Source organism: Garra rufa, chromosome 8, assembly GCF_049309525.1.
Source record: "Garra rufa chromosome 8, GarRuf1.0, whole genome shotgun sequence".
In the NCBI taxonomy this organism is placed as follows: domain Eukaryota; kingdom Metazoa; phylum Chordata; class Actinopteri; order Cypriniformes; family Cyprinidae; genus Garra; species Garra rufa.
The window spans coordinates 49,666,008-49,688,204 of record NC_133368.1 but is presented as its reverse complement, the minus strand read 5'-3'; the positions used below and the strand labels follow the sequence as shown (position 1 = coordinate 49,688,204).

At 31.6% G+C, this 22,197-nt stretch overlaps 1 protein-coding gene across 1 annotated transcript; it reads right to left on the bottom strand.

Moving 5' to 3' along the window:
• Positions 1 to 1,107: 1,107 nt before the first annotated feature.
• On the bottom strand, positions 1,108 to 20,648 carry gpr143 (G protein-coupled receptor 143). Its single transcript, XM_073846303.1, has 9 exons — positions 20,318 to 20,648; positions 17,881 to 17,990; positions 12,652 to 12,746; positions 12,492 to 12,584; positions 9,421 to 9,530; positions 7,798 to 7,906; positions 5,878 to 5,995; positions 5,099 to 5,357; positions 1,108 to 1,507 (listed from the first exon to the last, which is right to left on the bottom strand). The coding sequence occupies exons 1-9, from the start codon at positions 20,562 to 20,564 to the stop codon at positions 1,407 to 1,409; spliced, it is 1,242 nt and encodes a 413-aa protein (XP_073702404.1). The 5' UTR covers positions 20,565 to 20,648; the 3' UTR covers positions 1,108 to 1,406.
• Between the last annotated feature and the right edge of the window lie 1,549 nt (positions 20,649 to 22,197).

Sequence of the window (22,197 nt, the reverse complement as noted above, 5' to 3'; positions counted from 1 at the left end):
TTTTAATGTCTTTTGCTCACCAAGGCTGCATTTATTTGATTAAAAACACTATAGAATTGTGAAATATTATTACAATTTAAAACAGCTGTTTTCCATGTGAATATCTGTTACAATGTCATTTATTTCTGTGATCAAAGCTGAATTTTCAGCATCATTAATGATCCATTACTGTCAAATGATCTTTCAGAAATCATAATATGCTGATTTTGCTGCTCAAGAAACACTTCTGATTAATATCAGTGTAGAAAACAGTTGTTCTACCCAATATTTTTGTGGAAACAGTCATGCATTTATTTTGTCAGGATTCACAGATAAATAGAAAGTTCAAAAGAACAGCATTTATTTGAAATAGAAACATTTTGTAGCATTTTAAATATCTTTACTGCTACCTTTGTATTATTTTATATTTTTATTATTATTTATTTTATTATTAATTTACGATGCATCACACAAATAAATTACATTTTAAAATATGATTACATAGAAAACTCTTATTTTAAATTGTAATATTTTACAATTTTACTCTACTTTTGCACTGCAAAAAATGCTTTTCTTACTTAGATTTTAAGTCTGGTTTAGCCAAAATATCTAAAAATTCTTAAATCAAGATGGATTTTCTAGTCTAATAAAAATGGTCTTGTTTTCAGAAAAAAACTACTCAAAATTAAGTGTGTTTTTGCTTGAAGCAAGCTAAATAACCTGCCAATGGGGTAAGAAAAATAATCTTGTTTTCTGTTTGAAATAAGATTATTTTGCTTGCTCTAAACAAAAACTCTCTTAATTTTGACTTGCTTTTTTTCTGAAAACAAGAAAATAATTTTTACTTGTCTAGAAAACCCTTCTTGATTTAAGAACTTTTAGATATTTCGGCTGGAAATGAGACAAAAAATCTATATATATATATATATAAAAAAAAAACACTACCTTTTTTTGTAGTGTGATCATATAAATGCAGCCTTGATGAGCAGAAGAGACTCAATAAAAATCTTAAATATTCCCAAATTTAGTTTTGAAAGTGGTAAATTATTAATTTTGGTCTCTAAATAATGAATGTGTCAAACTACCAATGCATTCAAAAAAAATGACACTTCTTTAATGACAGCATAAAATGTAGTGTTTAATACGTATAATTTAATAAAAGTACAAAACGAGCAAAACAATAGCTATTTCTACACAATCTTTTGAGTTTTTTTTACAGTCTAATCCTTTGGTGAAAGACATTTCTATTTGCAGTTTTAATACTCAAAGACTCAAATCAGTTTTGTACTGAATTACGTGGCGTTTCAGAAGTGATCTTTCAGAGGTTGATTCGCAGGAGTTGGTTGAACAAATGCATGAAGAGTTGTTTTTTCTTTGTGAATCAGAAGTTGTAGAGTATAAGAGTGTTTTTGAGGCCGGCGGGACGTTCAGCCTGTAGAAATCTCCAATGACGCTCCGTTTGGCTTCATGTCCTCAAACTCTCGCTGTTCACTGGATATGTGGATTTCTACTGTACTAGACTCTGAATCTAAGAGACGAGATAGAGAAGACTAGTTAATTTCATCCCTGATGTTGAATTTTTAATGCCTCTTAGTGGTTTTGCTTTATTACATTGGCTAAATAGGAAAATCCAATGCAAACAGATGGAAAAACACTGGTTGGTTTGGTGTTTTGTCAAAATACACTATAAAAACCTTGTTCTTAATGAGTATTTATATCTTATTTTCCAATTAAAAATCTCTAAATTACATTTACTTGAGAAGCAACACTGCATTAGATATCAAGAGTTGTTTTCTTAGATTATCTCTTGAATATGACTGTATTTTAGCAGATATTTTACATTTTAATGTGTAAACATGTTTATAACAAGTGACAAAATATGCTTGTATACAAGATAATCCATAAAAAATGTGTTATGAAGTAAGTTTATAATTTTATGTATGTTTAGATATTTTTAATTGGAAACCGATCATAAAATACAGATACTGTTGAGTTTATAACCTGTGACGTCAAGAACAAAAAAGAAGATGGGAGGTAAGTCTATTTTTTTTATCCTAACTGTATATGATTATGGTTAATATGTTTTATTACTTGCATTTAACATTGTTTCTTCCTGTAGATTGAAACCCAAACATAACAAATTTGAGATTCACCAGCTGAGAACCACTGATATATGAAAAATTGATTATCAGAGCAGCTTTTATTAAGATTTGTCAGTTTATTTAAAAGAAGTCTCTTCTGCTCACCAACGCTGCATTTATTTGATTAAAAATGCTGTAAAAATTTGAAATATTATTACAATCTGAAATAGCCGTTTTCTATGTGAATATATGTTAAAATGTAATTTATTTCTGTGATCAAAGCTGAATTTTCAGCATCACTCAAGAAACATTTCTGATTATTATCAATGTTGAAAACAGCTGCACAATATATTTGTGAAAACCGTCATACAATTAAAATGCACAAAGTAAAAAAAACACTGAAAATCAGACCAACACACTAGGAGGAGTACTAAAAAGTAGGTTTTTAAAGAAAATCAAAATGGCAAACAAAATTTCGCCTATTAATGGCATAATTGGTATCAATTTTCTCTGCATGACAATACGCCAATGCATTCATAAAATATATTTTACTACACAATTCCAAATGGTTGAAGCTCAAAATGGCTGACATGAGAAAATTGCATGTTGTTTTGAGAATTCTATAAAGATTTGACTAATCACCTTGAGTTCCACAGATTGAAGAATCAGAGGAAAATATTTCTTCTAAACATTACGGTTTAAAAGTTATGATTGCAACTTTGAGCTGTTGGTGGAGCTAGAGAGTTTAAGTTAGAGAAATTTGGAGTGGATAATGTTGAGATTGTCCTCTATATGTGTGCCAAATTTCACAACTTTTCCACGAAAGCTTCAATGGGCGGCCATAGACTCAAAATACAATAAATGTATTTACATAAAAAACAGTTTGAAATTATATTTCACAATTTTTACAGCAGTTTTTGTGTGCTCTTAGTTGAATTCATCTGCGTGTTTTTTGAGAATTCAAGAAAGATGTCTAATCAACTTTATGAATCAGAGGGAAAAAATTTACTTACTAAACTTTACGGTTTAAAAGTTATGAGTGCAACTATGAGCTGTTGGTTTAGAGACTCCAAATTTGGTGTGGATAATGTTGAGACTGTCCTCTGTCTGTGTGCCAAATTTAACAACTTTTCAGCAAACGTTTCTATGGGTGACTTGGACTCAAATGTATTTACATAGAAAATAGTTATTTAAAAATAAAGGTGTGCTCTTCGTCAAATTCGTCTGCACGTTATTCAAGAACGGTTTGACTAGTCAACTTGAATTCCATAACTTTTTGCCAGCATGGTCTGAAGATGATCTGAGACAATTTTGGTGAAAATCAGACAAGTTCAAAAAAGTATGTTTTTCATAAAATTTAAAATGGCAAAAAATCTTGAAAAATGGAACTTCTAAACTTTACAGTTTAAAAGTTATGAGTGCAAATTTGAGCTGTTAGTGGCTCTACAGAGTTTGAGTTAGAGACTCCAAATTTGGTGTGGATAATGTTGAGACTGTCCTCTATCCGTGTGCACAACTTTTCAGCAAACGCTTCTATGGGCGGCCATACACTTAATATGTATTTACATAGAAATTACTTATTTAAAAATAAAGATACTGCAAAATTTTACAGTAATTTGGCGTGCTCTTTATCAAATTTATCTGCACGTTATTCAAGAACAGTTTGACTAATCAACTTGAATTTCATAACTTTCTGAAGACGATCTGAGACAATTTTGGTGAAAATCAGACAACCAAATGGTTGAAGCTCAAAATGGCTGACATGAGAAAATTGGATGTTGTTTGACTCGGTATGGTGCAATGAATCTAAAGAGACAGTTTTTTTCATATCTCCCAACCACTAGGTGGCACTGTGCCGAAACTTTGCAGGTATCCTCAGATCATGGTTATTATAAATCACACCAAGTTTGGTTTGAATACACTAAATCGTTGCAGAGATATAGCCTCACGTCCTCTTTGGCATGCTCTTCGTCAAATTCGTTGGCACGTTATTCAAGAACGGTTTGACTGATCAACTTAAATTCTATAACTTTTTGCCAGCATGGTCTAAAGATGATCTGAGCCAATTTTTATGAAAATCTGTCTAGGACAAGTTCGAATTTGAATTTAAAATCACAAGAAATCTTGCGAAAAAAGGGACATTTTTTTGTATGATTTAGAATTGTAAGAAGTTTAAATTTATGTATTTACATAGAAATTAGTTATTTAAAAATAAAGATATTGCAAAATGTTACAGTAATTTGGCGTGCTCTTCATCAAATTTATCTGCACGTTATTCAAAAACAGTTTGACTAATCAACTTGAATTTCATAACGTTCTGAAGACGATCTGAGACAATTTTGGGGAAAATCAGATAAACCGTCTAGGATGAGTTTGAAAAAGTAAAAAAAAATTACTTCTGAACTTTACGGTTTAAAAGTTATTAATGCAACTTTGAGCTGTTGGTGGTGCTAGAGAGTTTGAGTTAGAGACTCCAAATTTGGTGTGGATAATGTTGAGACTGTCCTCTATCTGTGTGCCAAATTTCACAGCTTTTCAGCCAACGCTTCTATAAGCGGCTATAGACTCAAAATGTATTTACATATAAATTAGTTATTTAAAAATAAAGATATTTTAAAAAATAACAGTAATTTTGGTGTGCTTTTCGTCTTTGACTAGTGAACTTTGAGCTGTTGGTGGCGCTAGAGAGTTTGAGTTAGAGACTCCAAATTTGGTGTGGATAATGTTGAGACTGTCCTCTATCTCTGTGCCAAATTTCACAACTACTGCTTATTCTAAGAGGAAGAAACCTAACGGACACAATGAATATATTGACATGGAAAACTTATCCAGTATTTTCGATCAAATAAATGCAGCCTAGTGAAGCAGAAGAGACTTTTGAAAAATATTGGTAGTTTAAAGTCTGTTTATTTCTCACCATGCATACAAATACAGCTCAGGTCCCATTTGAACATGTATTTTATTTCATATTTTACAGATGTGGCGTTCAAACAGCAATCCGGGTCAACAGCCCGTATAGACGGGTGTGTGTCCGTTACCTTCAGACAGGACGCTGATGGCGTCAGAGTGCTGCTGCTGTCCGTTGGCGCTCAGGTTCTTCTTGATCTCCTGCACGTGGCTTTGGTAGAGCAGCGTGGATCCGGCGACGGGCGTGAATCCGCCCGCGACCACCAGCGACGTAGAGGCCGAATCCCAGGGCAGCTCGCGGCGTCTCTGCCGACTGAAGTCCACATGCAACCCAGTCCAGCCGTGAAACGCCAGCGTGTTGAGAAAACCCTGCATGGGGTTCAGGATTCCCTGAGAATAGAGATGCATCTCATCAATCTAGCTCAAGTAAGTAAACCCTATATGTGACCCTGGACCACAAAACCAGTCATAAGGTTAAATTTTACAAAACTGAGATATATACATCATATGAAAGCTCAATAAATAAGCTTTCTATTGATGTATGGTTTGTTAGGATAGGACAATATTTGGCCGAGATACAACTATTTGAAAATCTGGAATATAAGGGTGCAAAAAAATCTAAATACTGAGAAAATCACCTTTAAAGTTGTCCAAATTAAGTTCTTAGCAATGCATATTACTAATCAAAAATTACATTTTGATATATTTATAGTATGAATTTTACAAAAAATCTTCATGGAACATGATCTTTACTTAATTTCCTTATGATTTTTGGCATAAAAGGAAAATCAATAATTTTGACGCATGCAATGTATTTTTGGCTATTGCTACAAATATACCCCAGCGACTTAAGACTGGTTTTGTGGTCCAGGGTCGCATATGTGATGCAAACATAGACAGCAATACTCACCATGATGAACCACGTGATGAGCGCGGCGTTACGGACGTTCTTCAGATCGCTGGCTTTAACGTCGTCCTGCATCTCCAGATAAAACAGCAAACTCTCATTGATGAGGTTGGGCAGCCAGCTGATGAAGAACACAATTTTTCATTGATTAAATATTCATTCCTTTAAGGGAAACTTCTATGGCTTAATCTGTTATGAATCTTTACAGATAATTTACTCACCCCTCTATCATCCAAGATTTTCATGTCTGTCTTTCTTCAGTCATAAAGAAATTATGGATTTCTCTCCATACAGTGGACTTCTATGGTGCCCCGAGTTTGAACTTCCAAAATACAGTTTAAATGCAGCTTCAAAGGGCTTTAAACAACCCCAGCCAAGGAAGTAGGATCTTATCTAGTGTAACGACAGGTGATATTCCAAAAAAATACAATTTATATGCATTTTTAACTTCAAATGTTTGTCTTGTCTAGTTCAAGAGTTAGGGTCAAAAAACTCCCATCTCATTTTCTCCTCCAACTTAAATCGCCCTTACATCGCTCCAGAAGTACCGACCCAGTGTTTACAAAGGGAACGTGCAAAGATCATCAAAGCCTTTTACAAAAAAAGACAAAACGGCAATGTAGAATGATTTTTTGAAGTTTTAGAAGAAAATGAGATGGGAGCTTTTAACTGCATGAACGCAGAGCTAGACAAGATGAGCATTTGAGTTTAAAAAGTCTATAAATTGTAATTTCTTTTTAGAAAATAACTGATCGTTTCACTAGATCGTTTAGAGCTCTTTGAAGCTGCATTTAAACTGCATTTTGGAAGTTCAAACTCGGGGTTTGCCTCAAAAAACATACTTTCTTTTACGACTGAAGAAAGAAAGATGAACATCTTGGATGACAAGATCTATCATTTTTTGTTCTGGAACCTCTGAAGCTCTTAGACATATTTTGGATTTTTTTTTTTGCTGATTTTGGCATACCTGAATTTAGAACAGTGCCCTACTCACATACTTTGGAGTAACTTGATAAAAATGGTCTCATTTCACAGAAAATACCATAAATTTTAACACATGAGTGGAATAACTTGTTTTTTATTGTATTTTTTCAAGCAAACTTCCTTGACTATTACGCCGGAATGGAAGCGTAGTTCCTAATCTTATCGGCCTAGAAACTCGCAGCTTTGCATTTCCACTGGTCTTAGTACACGATATAACTACAGAAGAGTCAAGTTTTAAATACAACAAATATGGAAACTCGTTGGTCATTTTTGAACGTGATGCTACTGGTCTAATAGGATTCAATGATCTATGCTAAGCTACGCTAAAAGTGATATCGCCAGAACAGGAGAACGGCTGAATGCATTTCAAAACGGTAAAAATCAACTTCACTGTAAAAAACAACAACAAAAAAACAATTTTTTGGGTAAACTTAAAATAATTTGTTACCCTGCTGCCTTAAAATTTTTTAAGTTGAATAAATTCAAATATCTAAGTTGTCACTCAGTACAACTTAACATTTTAAGTTGACTGAACTTAAAATTATAGGGCAGCCAGATAACAAATTATTTTAAGTTGATTCAACAAATAGTTTTTTACAGTGTTATTAACTCGGGGGGAGTTGGAGAATGAGCCTATTTTAAAAAAAAAGCGGAGTGTTCCTTTAAATAAACTACATAAACACATTTTGGGGAATGCGAGCCTTCATTTGATATACGACTCATCTATGTTTGGCAAGATTGTGAATTCAGACCTTATTATCTTACGTTTTGTAAAATAAATGCTAAAATCATTCATGTATTCTGAATGGTTAGATTGTAAGCTTTCAAAAGATACTATATATGTCTATATTTGTGCTCCAACACGTGCATATTAAAAAACGCAATGATGCAATTCCTATACCGGTACCGATATTACGAGTTTGAGGGGTTAAGTCTTACCAAATGACGAACACCAGCATGATCTTAAAGAAGCGGATTTTGATCTCAGATCCGAGTCGCCTCTCGTTCTCGGTGTAGATTCCCTGCTGACCCTTCAGCAGCGACGTCACTGCATTAAAACAAAGACAAACATGAGACTATCTGAGAAAGTCAAATCTGGAGTGGTGTGTGAATTGAATAAGTCTAATATTTGCTTGAAAAGAAACTTTACTCAGAAATTCCTAGTAAAATGAGCTGAAAATGGTCGTCCAAGATGTAGATGTTTCTTTATTAGATTTGGTGAAGCGTGTCATTCCGTCATGGTCTCACAAATGGATCCTTTGTAGTGAATGGGTGCCGTCAGAATGAGAGTCCAAACAGCTGATAAAAACACCACAAGTAATCCACACCACTCCAGTCCATCAGTTAACATCTCGAGCAGACAAAAGCTGAAACAAATCCATCATTAAGACGTTTTTAACTAAAATACGAGTCCATAACTCACAAGCTGTTTTATTTATGGTATAAATGCTTGGAAATAATATTTAACATCTTCAAGTCCATTCATTATTTGCAGCACGCAAGTCTCAGCCTATAAATTATGTCAGTTTTATGATAAAATGCAAACAAATAAATGTTTTTACGCTCTTTAATTTGTAGTAATAACTACGTTCGCCTCAGATCAAGCGGCATGTGAATTGATCTTTTCCTTTTTAATATTTGCAGCAAGATATAAACAAGAAAAAAAACAATGTCTCATGAAATCAATCAGAGTTTAAAAAAACGTAAATAAAACATCTTGTGAATAAGTCATTATAATAGCATACCTCAGAAAAGCCAACAAGCCTATGACTTTGCCAACATTGTTTTATTTCTCATAAATCAGCTAGTAAACAGAGTCGAAGCCTACGTTTTTATTGCTGTTTTTCACGTTAAATGTGAAGACGATATGTCTGTGAGGCAAATATTTGCTAAGTTTCGGATCATTTTTGTGAAGCACTCCTCCTCAAGACAGAAACGGCAGAAAGCACGTCTTTAGCTATTTTACAAAAGCACAACGTATTGTTGACATTGTGAGTGCACACAAATAAAAGTAGACCTTTTGCACTTCCGAATGTTATTACTCTTACCTTTATGAGTAAAAATGATGGCGTATTTTAGGTTTCCACTGTTATTAAGAAAAAAAATGCAAGTGATGCAAGCGCTTCCGTGTCCTAAAAAATGGGTTAAATGTTTATTATTGTTAATATTTTAGGCAAGTGGTGTTGATTAGAGAAGGCTAAATTGATCAAACATGCTCATTGCTGCTGGCTGCTTGGTCGTTACTTTAAACAACAAAAGCTTGAATTTAACAAACAGAAAATGTTCCAAACATATTTCTAATTGAACCTTTTAGAGAAACGAAATCTAGACACTTTGCCATTAAAATCCAAACTGGTGGACTGGAGTGGTGTGGATTATTGTGATGTTTTTATCAGCTGTTTGGACTCTCATTCTGACGGCACCCATTCACTGGTGAGACAGTGATGGAATGACACATTTATACAAACCTGATGAACAAACAAACTCATCCTCACATTTTAAAGTCTTAATTTTTTAGCTAAACTGTTCTGTTAAGTTAAAATGATCTTTTATTTGACTCACCAGCAGACACGGTCCGCGTGAACAGCACCGGATTGACGAGGAGCACCAGCAGCATGGGCGCGTATGTGGTAACATAGTGAGGAATAGCGTGCTGAAGGCCGTTCTCACAGCTCACATGACAAACACATCCAGTTCAGATTCACATGATGCACCAATGACATTTATATTCATGCATTTGGCAGAAGCTTTTATTCAAAGCAACTTGCATTGCATGCAAGGTTTGCATGTTATTAGCTCATGCATTTACTGGGAACTAAATCCCTAGTTTGCAAATTAACTGAGCAACATTTATCTTTATACTTTTCACACATAAATTGCTAGTAAATCTGACAAATAATTCCATAAGAATTAAAAGTTAGTGATTTATTTATTTTCCATTTGTAACATTTTAAGGTTTTATTTCCACTATAGTAAAAACAAAAGTAACACATTATTAAAAAAGTGTTACTATAACATTATCACATATATTTTTAGGTTTATAAAATAATGTGTTATTATTTTTACTTATAATTCAACACAGTAAATTAAACATTCATGTTTTTCCACTGTAATGATTCATCATTTGTTAATTGGAAAACTTTTATAGCAACACCTTGAATTAAAAATGATTTAAAAGATTTAAAAAAAGAAAAAATGTATACATTTTTTACATATTTTCACTGTAACAAACAATACTTTAATATATTATATAAGACTTTATACTATACATTTTATCCATAAAAAATTATTTTAAAAAAACAAACACAGTGTTACTATAAAGTTTATAGTAACACTGTGTTTGTTTTTTAAAATAATTTATGTATAAAATATTATAGTTTTCTTTTCACCGTAATAAATAATCATTTGTTAATTATAAGACATTTATTTTACATAATTGATTTGCCTCTTTTCAGAGTTTTTAAAAAGAGTTTTCTTTGATTTATGCAAATTTATGTTTTTAAATTAAAAATAAATCCATAAATACTAGCAGAGATTAAAATTATTAAAATTATTTCTTATGTAGTTAAGGTTAAATAATACTACTACTAATAATAATAATTTTATTATTAAATGTATTTATTATTTTAATAATTATTATATAATATAATATTGTTTTGTCAACTGTTATTGTATTAAGATGTAAATATAAAAATGCACAATTAAAATATAAAATGTAAAAATAAAAAATATAGTTATTTATTTTTATTTTTGGAAGAAAAAAGAACAAAACAGCCCAAGAAAAAATAATAAAATAGTTTAAAAAGTATGAGTGTTGCTTGTAATCTTTGATTTATGCAAATGTATGTTTTTAATTTTTTTAAATTGTTTTAAATAAATCCATAAATACTAGCAGCGATTAAAATAACAATTTCTTATGCAGTTAGATAAAAGTTAGATACACATTTATTTACCTATTTAGATGTTATTCTTTTCATTTATGTTACTATTATTATTAATTTTTTTTTTTTTTGAAAACCTAGTCTGTTTTTTTTTTACTTTTTGATATTTTTTTAAGTTACAAATCATTTGTTAAAGTGTAGTAAAAAAGGGTAAAATCATAATCAATTAAAATACAAAATGTAAAAATAAAAAATATAGTTTTTTTTAATTTCTGGAAAAGGACAAAATATTATATGGTAAATAGCTCAAGAAAAAATTAATAAAATAGTGATAAAATAATAAAAAGTATGAGGGTTGCTTGTAATCTTTGATTTATGCAAATGCATGTTTTTAAAATGTTTACAAAATAAATACATAAATATTAGCAGAGATTAAAATAATAATTTTGTATGCAGTTAGATAAAAAATTAGATACAAATTTATTTACCTATTTAGATGTTATTCTTTTCATTTTTGTTATTATTATTAATATTTTTTTAACCTAGTCTGTTTTGATATTTTGAAATGTACAAATCATTTATTAAAGTGCAGTAAAAAAGGGTAAAATCATAATCAATTAAATTATAATTGTTTATTTTTATTTTTGGATAAAAAAGGACAAAATATTGTATGGTAAATAGCCCAAGAAAAAAAATAATAAAAAGTATGAGGGTTGCTTGTAATCTTTGATTAATGCAAATGTGTTTTTAAAATGTTTTAAAAATAAATCTATAAATATTAGCTAAATCTATAAATATTTAGATAAGGTTAGATAAAAATTAATTTACCTATTTAGATGTTATTCTTTTCATCTTTTATTATTTTTTTGAAAATAATAAACTTTTTTATATTTTTAAATTTACAAACCATTCTTTAAAGTGTAGTAAAACAGGGTAAAATCATAATCCATTAAAATATAGAACAAAATATTGTATGGTAAACAGCCCAAGAAAAAAAATAATAAAATAGTGGTAAAATAATAAAAAGTATGATGGTTGCTTGTAATCTTTAATTTATGCAAATGCATGTTTTTAAAATGTTTCAAAAATAAATCCTTTTAATTTTTGTTGCTATTAATTTTAATTTTTTTATTTTAAAAACCTAGTCTGTTTTTTTTTTACTTTTTTATATTTTTTAATTTGTTTAATTTTAAAGTGTAGTAAAAAGGAGTAAAATCATAATTAAAATATAACATGTAAAAAAAATTAAAATGTAGTTATTTATTTTATTTTTGGATAAAAAAGGACAAAATATTGTATGATAAACAGCCCAGGAAAAAAATTATAAAATAGTGATAAAATAATAAAAAGTATGAGGGTTGCTTGTAATCTTTGATTTATGCAAATGTATGTTTTTAATTTTTTTTTTAAATAAATCAATAAATATTAGCAGAGATTTAAATAACAATTTTTTTATGTAGTTAAGGTTATATCAAAAATTTATTTACCTATTTAGATGTTATTCTTTTCATTTTTGTTATTTAATTTTATTTTGATTTTATTTATTTTTTAAAGTGTAGTCAAAAAAATGGTAAAATCATGATTTTTTTATTTTTTTAAATTAATGAGGTCTGCATAATATTGGTAGTTTTTTTTTGCATCAAAACCAGCCTTAATTTAATTTTGCACAGCAATTTTAAGAGCTTTAGAATTGAACGTTATCAGCATCTTGTGGCTGTTTAACCTGTTGATGTGTGTTATTCCAGTGTTTACCTGGATATGGAGGGATAGTAAAGCATGGCGACTCCCTCCACACACAGCAGCAGCGTCAGCCCCCACGTGATCATGTGATACAGGACGATCGTACTGAAACACAAACACACATCAGCATCTGCTGCAGCGCTCACACACACAGGTGCATGATGGGACGCACCTGATGCCCGCCGAACGCTTCACCACCAGAAAGACGTCCACCGCGTAACAGAACGTCCACCAGAAGGAGGCGCTGAAGAACAGCTGAATCCACATCTACTGACACAAACCACATTCAAGACAGAAAACATCATTAATTGAGATTTACTGCATACATACACTGTAAAAAATGGCTGTGAATTTAACGGTAAAAAACTGTAAAAATGCTACGGTCAAAACCTGTGATATGGTTAACGGTGAGTTCCCCTTCTATATACGGTGAAAAACTGTGTTGGACATTGCATGTAATTTTACGGCAGTATACCGTTTTTTGAAGTGAAAAAGAAGGTAAAATTTACAGTGAATAACTGTAAACTGACATTCCCAGAATTCCCTGTGTTTCATTTTTTTTATTTGATGTTTTTTGTGGAAATAACTTTTTCTTCTTAGATTTTTCTTGGCAGTTTTGTACATTAGGGTTATATGTTACATATAATGCTGTTAAATTAATGTTTTTTGCATTAAATCAGTTTTATGTGTGTTACCATGATGGTGTTTAGTGTTTGTGTGAATGACACTGTGCACCTTCTATATATGCTGTTATTTAAAATCTCCTTGTAATGGGCTTTGGTTCATCATGTGATGTTGTCATCACCACCTGCTTTTGGTGGTTATCAGTGAATTGCAAAGGTACAAAACAGATTTCAGTACTTCAAAAGGTTGCTACATCGCCATTATATAAGTTAAAAAAAAAATCAGAAATTACGGTATTTACCTGTATATTTAAGTGAAAACTGTAAAATGTAAAACATTGCTACTGTATTTTTAAAGGTAAAACTCTGGTAACCACAGCTGCCAGGGTTTCCCCGTAAATTTTACGGCTTTTTTTTTTTGGATGGGATGCGTCAGACCTCGCCGGCCTTCCCCAGGCCGTGAGAAACACCATCATTCAGTCCCAAGCCCCCTCTACGAAACAGGCTTACGCACTGAGGTGTGGGGTCTGTCCGTTGACTGGTGTTCCTCTCGAGGAGAGGACCCACAGAGATGCACGATTGCAGTAGTGCTTTTCTTCCTGCAAGAGAAGTTGGAGCGCAGGCTGTCCCCTTCGACTCTCAAAGTGTATGTTGCTGCTATTGCAGCGAATCACGATGCAGTGGATGGATCATCCTTAGGTAAGCACCAACTCATCGTTAGGTTCCTGCGAGGTGCGAGAAGGATTAATCCTCCAAGACCGCACCTCATACCCTCTTGGTATCTCTCCATCGCCCTCCGTGGCCTACGGGACGCCCCACTCGAGCCACTTGCGTCACTTGAGCTGAAATTCCTGTCACTTAAGACAGCGCTCCTGACTGCACTGGCCTCCATCAAGAGGGTAGGGGACCTACAAGCCTTCTCTGTCAGCGAAAAGTGCCTTGAGTTCGGGCCCGGAGATTCTCACGTCATCCTGAGACCCCGGCCGTGTTACGTGCCCAAGGTTCCCACCACGCCCTTCCGCGATCAGGTGGTGAACCTGCAAGCTCTGCCCCCGGAGGAGGCAGACCGAGCTTCTGCGCTGTTATGCCCTGTTCGTGCTCTGCACATATATGTAGACCGTACTCGGCACTTCAGACTCACCGAGCAGCTCTTAGTCTGCTTCGGAGGTCAGCAGAAAGGGAATGCTGTCTCCAAACAGAGGTTGGCCCATTGGGTGGTGGTAGCCATGCCCCTTAGGTGTTTGTGCCCACTCCACTAGGAGTGTTGCCTCATCCTATGCATTGGCTCAAGGTGCCTCACTAGCAGATATCTGTAGAGCTGCGGGCTGGGCAACACCTAATACCTTCGCGTAGAGGCCGTTTCCTCCCGTGTCTTAACATAGACTTCAGGTGAGCGGGAGGACGGCTGGTGTTGGCTTGCTGCGCCATTCCCACGTGGATCCCTCCAGTGAACCCTGGGTCCTCCATGCCCCGCAGTCAGGCCTAGATGGGGAGTAGTCCCTGAATGTGATCCTGCCTGAGTCTCCTTCGCCCTGCAGGTTGTGGCTTTATTTTCCAATATTTCCAGCGGGAGACTGCTGTTTATCTTGTGTATCCCTAAAAAGCTTTAAGGATATATTAAATTATTCTCATTTCCACATGTAAAGAATTCATGTGCTCCGCCCCCCAACCCATGCTTCAGTACTTCTGGCATCCCCGTGGGGCCCCCTCTACTGGCCCTCAGGGCGTTGGGAAGGTTACGTAACAATTTCCATCTGCTGACACGTCCACCTGTCAGCATGTGGGGTTGTGCGTAACAGGCGTCAGGGTCGTGGCCTGTTCCATGGGTCTGTTCCCATATGTAACGTCATAGTGAAACGACTGAAGGGGAGCGTCTAGGTTACGAAGGTAACCCTCTTTCCCTGAAGGAGGGAACAGAGACGTTACATCCCCTGCCACGACCCTAGCATCACGCTGATGCCGGCTCGATCCGGCTCCTCGGCAAAAACCTGAATGACTGGCTGCATTAACATGTTTCTAGCATGATTAACAAGTTATTAACATGTTTCTAGCCTGGTTAACTTGTTCACATGTTTCCAGCATGATTAGCATGTTGTAAGCATGTTACTAGCATGATTAACCAGTTATTAACATGTTTCTAGCATGATTAACCAGTTATTAACATGTTTCTAGCATGATTAACCAGTTATTAACATGTTTCTAGCATGATTAACAAGTTATTAACATGTTTCTAGCCTGGTTAACTTGTTCACATGTTTCCAGCATGATTAGCATGTTGTAAGCATGTTACTAGCATGATTAACCAGTTATTAACATGTTACTAGCATGATTAACAAGTTATTAACATGTTTCTAGCCTGGTTAACTTGTTCACATGTTTCCAGCATGATTAGCATGTTGTAAGCATGTTACTAGCATGATTAACCAGTTATTAACATGTTTCTAGCATGATTAACCAGTTATTAACATGTTTCTAGCATGATTAACCAGTTATTAACATGTTTCTAGCATGATTAACAAGTTATTAACATGTTTCTAGCCTGGTTAACTTGTTCACATGTTTCCAGCATGATTAGCATGTTGTAAGCATGTTACTAGCATGATTAACCAGTTATTAACATGTTTCTAGCATGATTAACCAGTTATTAACATGTTTCTAGCATGATTAGCATGTTGTAAGCATGTTACTAGCATGATTAACCAGTTATTAACATGTTTCTAGCATGATTAACCAGTTATTAACATGTTTCTAGCATGATTAACCAGTTATTAACATGTTACTAGCATGATTAACCAGTTATTAACATGTTTCTAGCATGATTAACCAGTTATTAACATGTTTCTAGCATGATTAACCAGTTATTAACATGTTTCTAGCCTGGTTAACTTGTTCACATGTTTCCAGCATGATTAGCATGTTGTAAGCATGTTACTAGCATGATTAACCAGTTATTAACATGTTTCTAGCATGATTAACCAGTTATTAACATGTTTCTAGCATGATTAGCATGTTGTAAGCATGTTACTAGCATGATTAACCAGTTATTAACATGTTTCTAGCATGATTAACCAGTTATTAACATGTTTCTAGCATGATTAACCAGTTATTAACATGTTTCTAGCATGATTAACAAGTTATTAACATGTTTCTAGCCTGGTTAACTTGTTCACATGTTTCCAGCATGATTAGCATGTTGTAAGCATGTTACTAGCATGATTAACCAGTTATTAACATGTTTCTAGCATGATTAACCAGTTATTAACATGTTTCTAGCATGATTAACCAGTTATTAACATGTTTCTAGCATGATTAACAAGTTATTAACATGTTTCTAGCCTGGTTAACTTGTTCACATGTTTCCAGCATGATTAGCATGTTGTAAGCATGTTACTAGCATGATTAACCAGTTATTAACATGTTTCTAGCATGATTAACCAGTTATTAACATGTTTCTAGCATGATTAACCAGTTATTAACATGTTACTAGCATGATTAACCAGTTATTAACATGTTTCTAGCATGATTAACCAGTTATTAACATGTTTCTAGCATGATTAACAAGTTATTAACATGTTTCTAGCCTGGTTAACTTGTTCACATGTTTCCAGCATGATTAGCATGTTGTAAGCATGTTACTAGCATGATTAACCAGTTATTAACATGTTACTAGCATGATTAACAAGTTATTAACATGTTACTAGCATGATTAACAAGTTATTAACATGTTTCTAGCCTGGTTAACTTGTTCACATGTTTCCAGCATGATTAGCATGTTGTAAGCATGTTACTAGCATGATTAACCAGTTATTAACATGTTACTAGCATGATTAACAAGTTATTAACATGTTACTAGCATGATTAACAAGTTATTAACATGTTTCTAGCCTGGTTAACTTGTTCACATGTTTCCAGCATGATTAGCATGTTGTAAGCATGTTACTAGCATGATTAACCAGTTATTAACATGTTACTAGCATGATTAACAAGTTATTAACATGTTTCTAGCCTGGTTAACTTGTTCACATGTTTCCAGCATGATTAGCATGTTGTAAGCATGTTACTAGCATGATTAACCAGTTATTAACATGTTTCTAGCATGATTAACCAGTTATTAACATGTTTCTAGCATGATTAACCAGTTATTAACATGTTTCTAGCATGATTAACAAGTTATTAACATGTTTCTAGCCTGGTTAACTTGTTCACATGTTTCCAGCATGATTAGCATGTTGTAAGCATGTTACTAGCATGATTAACCAGTTATTAACATGTTACTAGCATGATTAACAAGTTATTAACATGTTTCTAGCCTGGTTAACTTGTTCACATGTTTCCAGCATGATTAGCATGTTGTAAGCATGTTACTAGCATGATTAACCAGTTATTAACATGTTTCTAGCATGATTAACCAGTTATTAACATGTTTCTAGCATGATTAACCAGTTATTAACATGTTTCTAGCATGATTAACAAGTTATTAACATGTTTCTAGCCTGGTTAACTTGTTCACATGTTTCCAGCATGATTAGCATGTTGTAAGCATGTTACTAGCATGATTAACCAGTTATTAACATGTTTCTAGCATGATTAACCAGTTATTAACATGTTTCTAGCATGATTAGCATGTTATAACCATGTTGCTAGCATGATGTTAGCATTAGCAGCCTGCTGTTAGCATGTTTAGCATTTTACTAGCATGTTTCCATGATTTTGATCTTTGATGTATGTTTTATGTCTAATAAACTGTAAATAAGTGTGAGATTGTGATGTTTTCTGACCGCGCTGCCGACACAGAAGACCTGCGGCCAGACCTCACTGCTGTTCCCATCAGAGATCCTGCTCACCAGATCCGGCAAACCCAGCCAGACGGACGAACGCACCACGATTCCTGGACAAACAGCAGATATCCGCCATTTACTGTACAATACTGTAAACACTGTCTGAGGAGACTGTCATGGGCATCGTATCGTCAAAATAACTGCAAACTCCTTCAGGGTTCATGAACACTAAACAGCTGTTCTCTGATAATAACTATGAAATTAAACACTTTCTGAAAATAGCATGTGGTTTGACACTTATTAAATATCTGAAAGGACATTCAGTATTAAGAACAACTCTGCATTGGTACATTTGAGGATTCCTGATGGTTCATTCTGTTCAAATGCACACGAATGTCAATGAAAAGGCAGTGTGTTTTAGTCTTTACTAAATGATGTTTAATATAAAATAATATTGTATTGATTTTATCAACTGTTGACATGAATTTAGAATGTAAAAATATAACTATGCATATATAAAATGTGGTTTTGCATCATAAATAATGTATAAAATGTACAATGTAAAAATATAACCATTTTACTATTACACACAAATTTTTAAGTAAAATATTTATTTAGAGAGAGAAAGTAAAGATTAAAAACATACTGTCTTTTATTTCCATATATTTAAAAAAAAAAATCCATAAATACTAACAAAAATTATAAGAATAATTTCTTATGTAGTTAAGGCTAGATAATAATAATAATTAATAATAAAATATATTTTTAAATACAAAATATTACTTATTTAAAATAAAATATTTTTATTCTTACTTAGTTAAGATTAGATAATAACAATAATAATAATAATAATAATAATATATTTTAAGTAAAATATAGTATTTAATTAGAGAGTGAAAGTAAAGACCTAATAATAATAACAATAATAAAAATAGTAAAATATATTTTAAGTAAAATATATAATTTATTTAGAGAAGGAAAGTAAAGACTAAAATATACAGTCTTTTATTTTCATATATTTAAAAATATAAATACGTAAATACATACAAAAATTAGAAGAATAATTTCGTGTGTAATTAAGGTTAGATAATAATAATTATGATTATTTTTTATCATTCAATTTATTATATGAATAAATATTATATTAATATTTTAATAATATAATAATTTATTGTTTTGTCAACTGTTGACATCATAATTTGCAATGTAAATATAAAAATGTACAATAAAAAAATATAAAATGTAAAAATAAAAAATATAAACATACAATTTTACAATTATTATTATTTATAGAGAGAGAGAGTAAAGATATATATATATATATATATATATATATATATATATATATATATATATATATATATATATATATACACACACACACACACACACACACACACATATTTTCAACTATATTAGAATTGGAATATTATATTATACAATAATATGAAAGAAATAATATTGGATAATAAATGCAATTATAATTGGAATATTTTATAATAAAATTATATTATAAAAGAAATAATAATAATATTATATGATTGTATATTATATACTGTAAAATAAACAAACATTTTACGTGTAAAATAGAAACAAACTAATATAATTTACAAAACAATTACAAAAAAATAAAATACAAAAATACAAAAAAATACTAAATTTACAGATTTACAATAAAACATTTAAATAAAAAATAACTATTTGTATGTGTAAAATAGAAACAAACTAATATGATTTACCCATAAAACAATTAAAATAAAATAAAAACGCTAAAAATTAAAATAAAATAACTGTTCTAGTGTAAAATGGAAACAAACTAATATAATTTACAAAACAATTACAAAAAAATAAAATACAAAAATACAAAAAAATACTACATTTACAGATTTACAATAAAACATTTAAATAAAAAATAACTATTTTTATGTGTAAAATAGAAACAAACTAATATGATTTACCCATAAAACAATTAAAATAAAAAAACGCTAAAAATTAAAATAAAATAACTGTTCTAGTGTAAAATGGAAACAAACTAATATGATTTACAAATAAAAAAATAACCAAATTTACAAAAAACATTACAAAAATTAAAACTAAAAATATTATGTGTGTGTGTGTGTGTGTGTGTGTGTGTGTGTGTGTGTGTGTGTGTAGAAAAAAAAAACATAATTCATTGCTTCCCAATAAACAAACTTTTTACCAAACTTTTTGTAATGTTCCTGTCTAAACACATTATTATGAGCATAAAGAATAATGCATCCATTAATGCAAATCATGCATCCATTAATGCAAATATGGCAAAATCCAGCCTTTAAACGCATAATTAGTCTGATAGAGTGTGTACAATCTAACAAAAGTTCACTTTCTAATGCGCTTATGACTGACTGACCCAGATTCGGACATGTGCGTGTGCGCGCGTCGGCGCGTGCATGTTCACCTGCGCATCCCAGTAGGTCGCAGACGCTGATGATGAAGAGGATCCGGAGTGAAGAAGCCGGTTTGGGCTGCGGACAGTGTCTGAACGGCCTCCGTTTGGGCAGAATCTGGAGGCCGGTGAGCGCGAGGCTGAGGGCGGCGCTGCAGGCGCACATCCCGCTGAAGAGCCGCGGCTGGAAGCCGATGATGAAGCCGGTGGCGGGGTCGCGGTTCGGGCAGCAGAAGGTCTCGAGGCGCGGAGAGGCCATGATGGAGCTCGAGCTCGACTGGAGAACACAAGAGAAAGAACAGAAGAGAGAAAGTCATTCATGACTGAGTTTAGCTGCGACTCAATCACGAGCTCCAGCATCATGTGCTTCGGGTTAATCTGACTGAACAACAGCGCGGGAATCAGCCTCCTCTGAAGATGTGTGTGTGTGTGTGTGTGTGTGTGTGTGTGTGTGTGTGTGTGTGTGTGTGTGTGTGTGTGTGTGTGTGTGTATAAATAAAGAAATGTGTGTGTGTTTAATTTCATCTCAGAAAAATGATCAATACTAGGTCAGTCCTATAAGATGTTCACTCTGAATTCATATGAGATGACTTCTATTTTATAGAAACTCAACACAAACTCGAGCCAAAGTATTGAAACCATTTACAATTCATGCCTATTTTCAACTTTATTATAAAATAAATAATAATAATACTACATATATTATATAATCGTATATATTATATACTTAAAAAACTGATATAAAAGCTCTTTTAAGTTTAAAATAGAAACAAACTAATATGATTTGCAAAAAATACAAAAAAAAAAAAAAGCAAAAAACTACTCTTCAAGTGTAAAACAGAAAAAATACAAAAGTAAAAAAAAATAGTAATTGTAAAACTATAATTGTAAATGTATAATTTACAAAAAATAAAATTACAAAAATATTTTTTTTACCAAATTTACAAAAATATTACAAAATAATGGAAATAAAAAAACTAATATGATTTACAAAATAAAAAAGTTATACAATAATATTATAAAAGAAATAATAATAATATAGATTATATAATCGTATATATTATATACTTAAAAAAACTGATATAAAAGCTCTTTTAAGTTTAAAATACAAACAAATATGATTTGCAAAAAAATACAAAAAATGTAAATAAAAAATGCAAAAAACAACTCTTCAAGTGTAAAATAGAAAAAAAATACAAAAGTTTAAAAAAGTAATTGTAAAACTATAATTGTAAATGTGTAATTTACAAAAAATAAAATTACAAAAATAAATTATTTTTTTTTACCAAATTTACAAAAAGATTACAAAAATAATTTAAATAAAAAAACAAACTAATATGATTTACAAAATAAAAAAAGTTATACAATAATATTATAAAAGAAATAATAATATAGATTATATAATCATATATATTATATAATTTAAAAAGAAACTGAAGAAAATCGAAATTAAAAAACTATTTTTGTGTGTAAAACAGAAACAAACTAATATGATTGACGTAAAATTTAAATGAAAATGTAACAAAAATTAAATTTAGTTTTTTACAAAAAATAAAAATAAAATAACTTCAATTGTAAAATAGAAACAAAATTTACAAAAAACAATACACAAATAAAAAAGTTTAAAACAGAAACAAACTAATATGATTTACAAAAATACAATTACTATATAAATATATATATTACCAAATTTATATATATATATATTGATGTACTAAAATAACTGAAATAGAAATGAACAGTTTTAGTTGTTTTAGTTTATTTTTATGTTTATGACAAGTAAATGCTTTTTTTATGTTTTAATTTTAATTTTAGTGACCTACAATAACACTGGTGTAAATCATATTATTTGTTTAATTTATGTAATATTTTTGTCACGTTTGTATAAGATA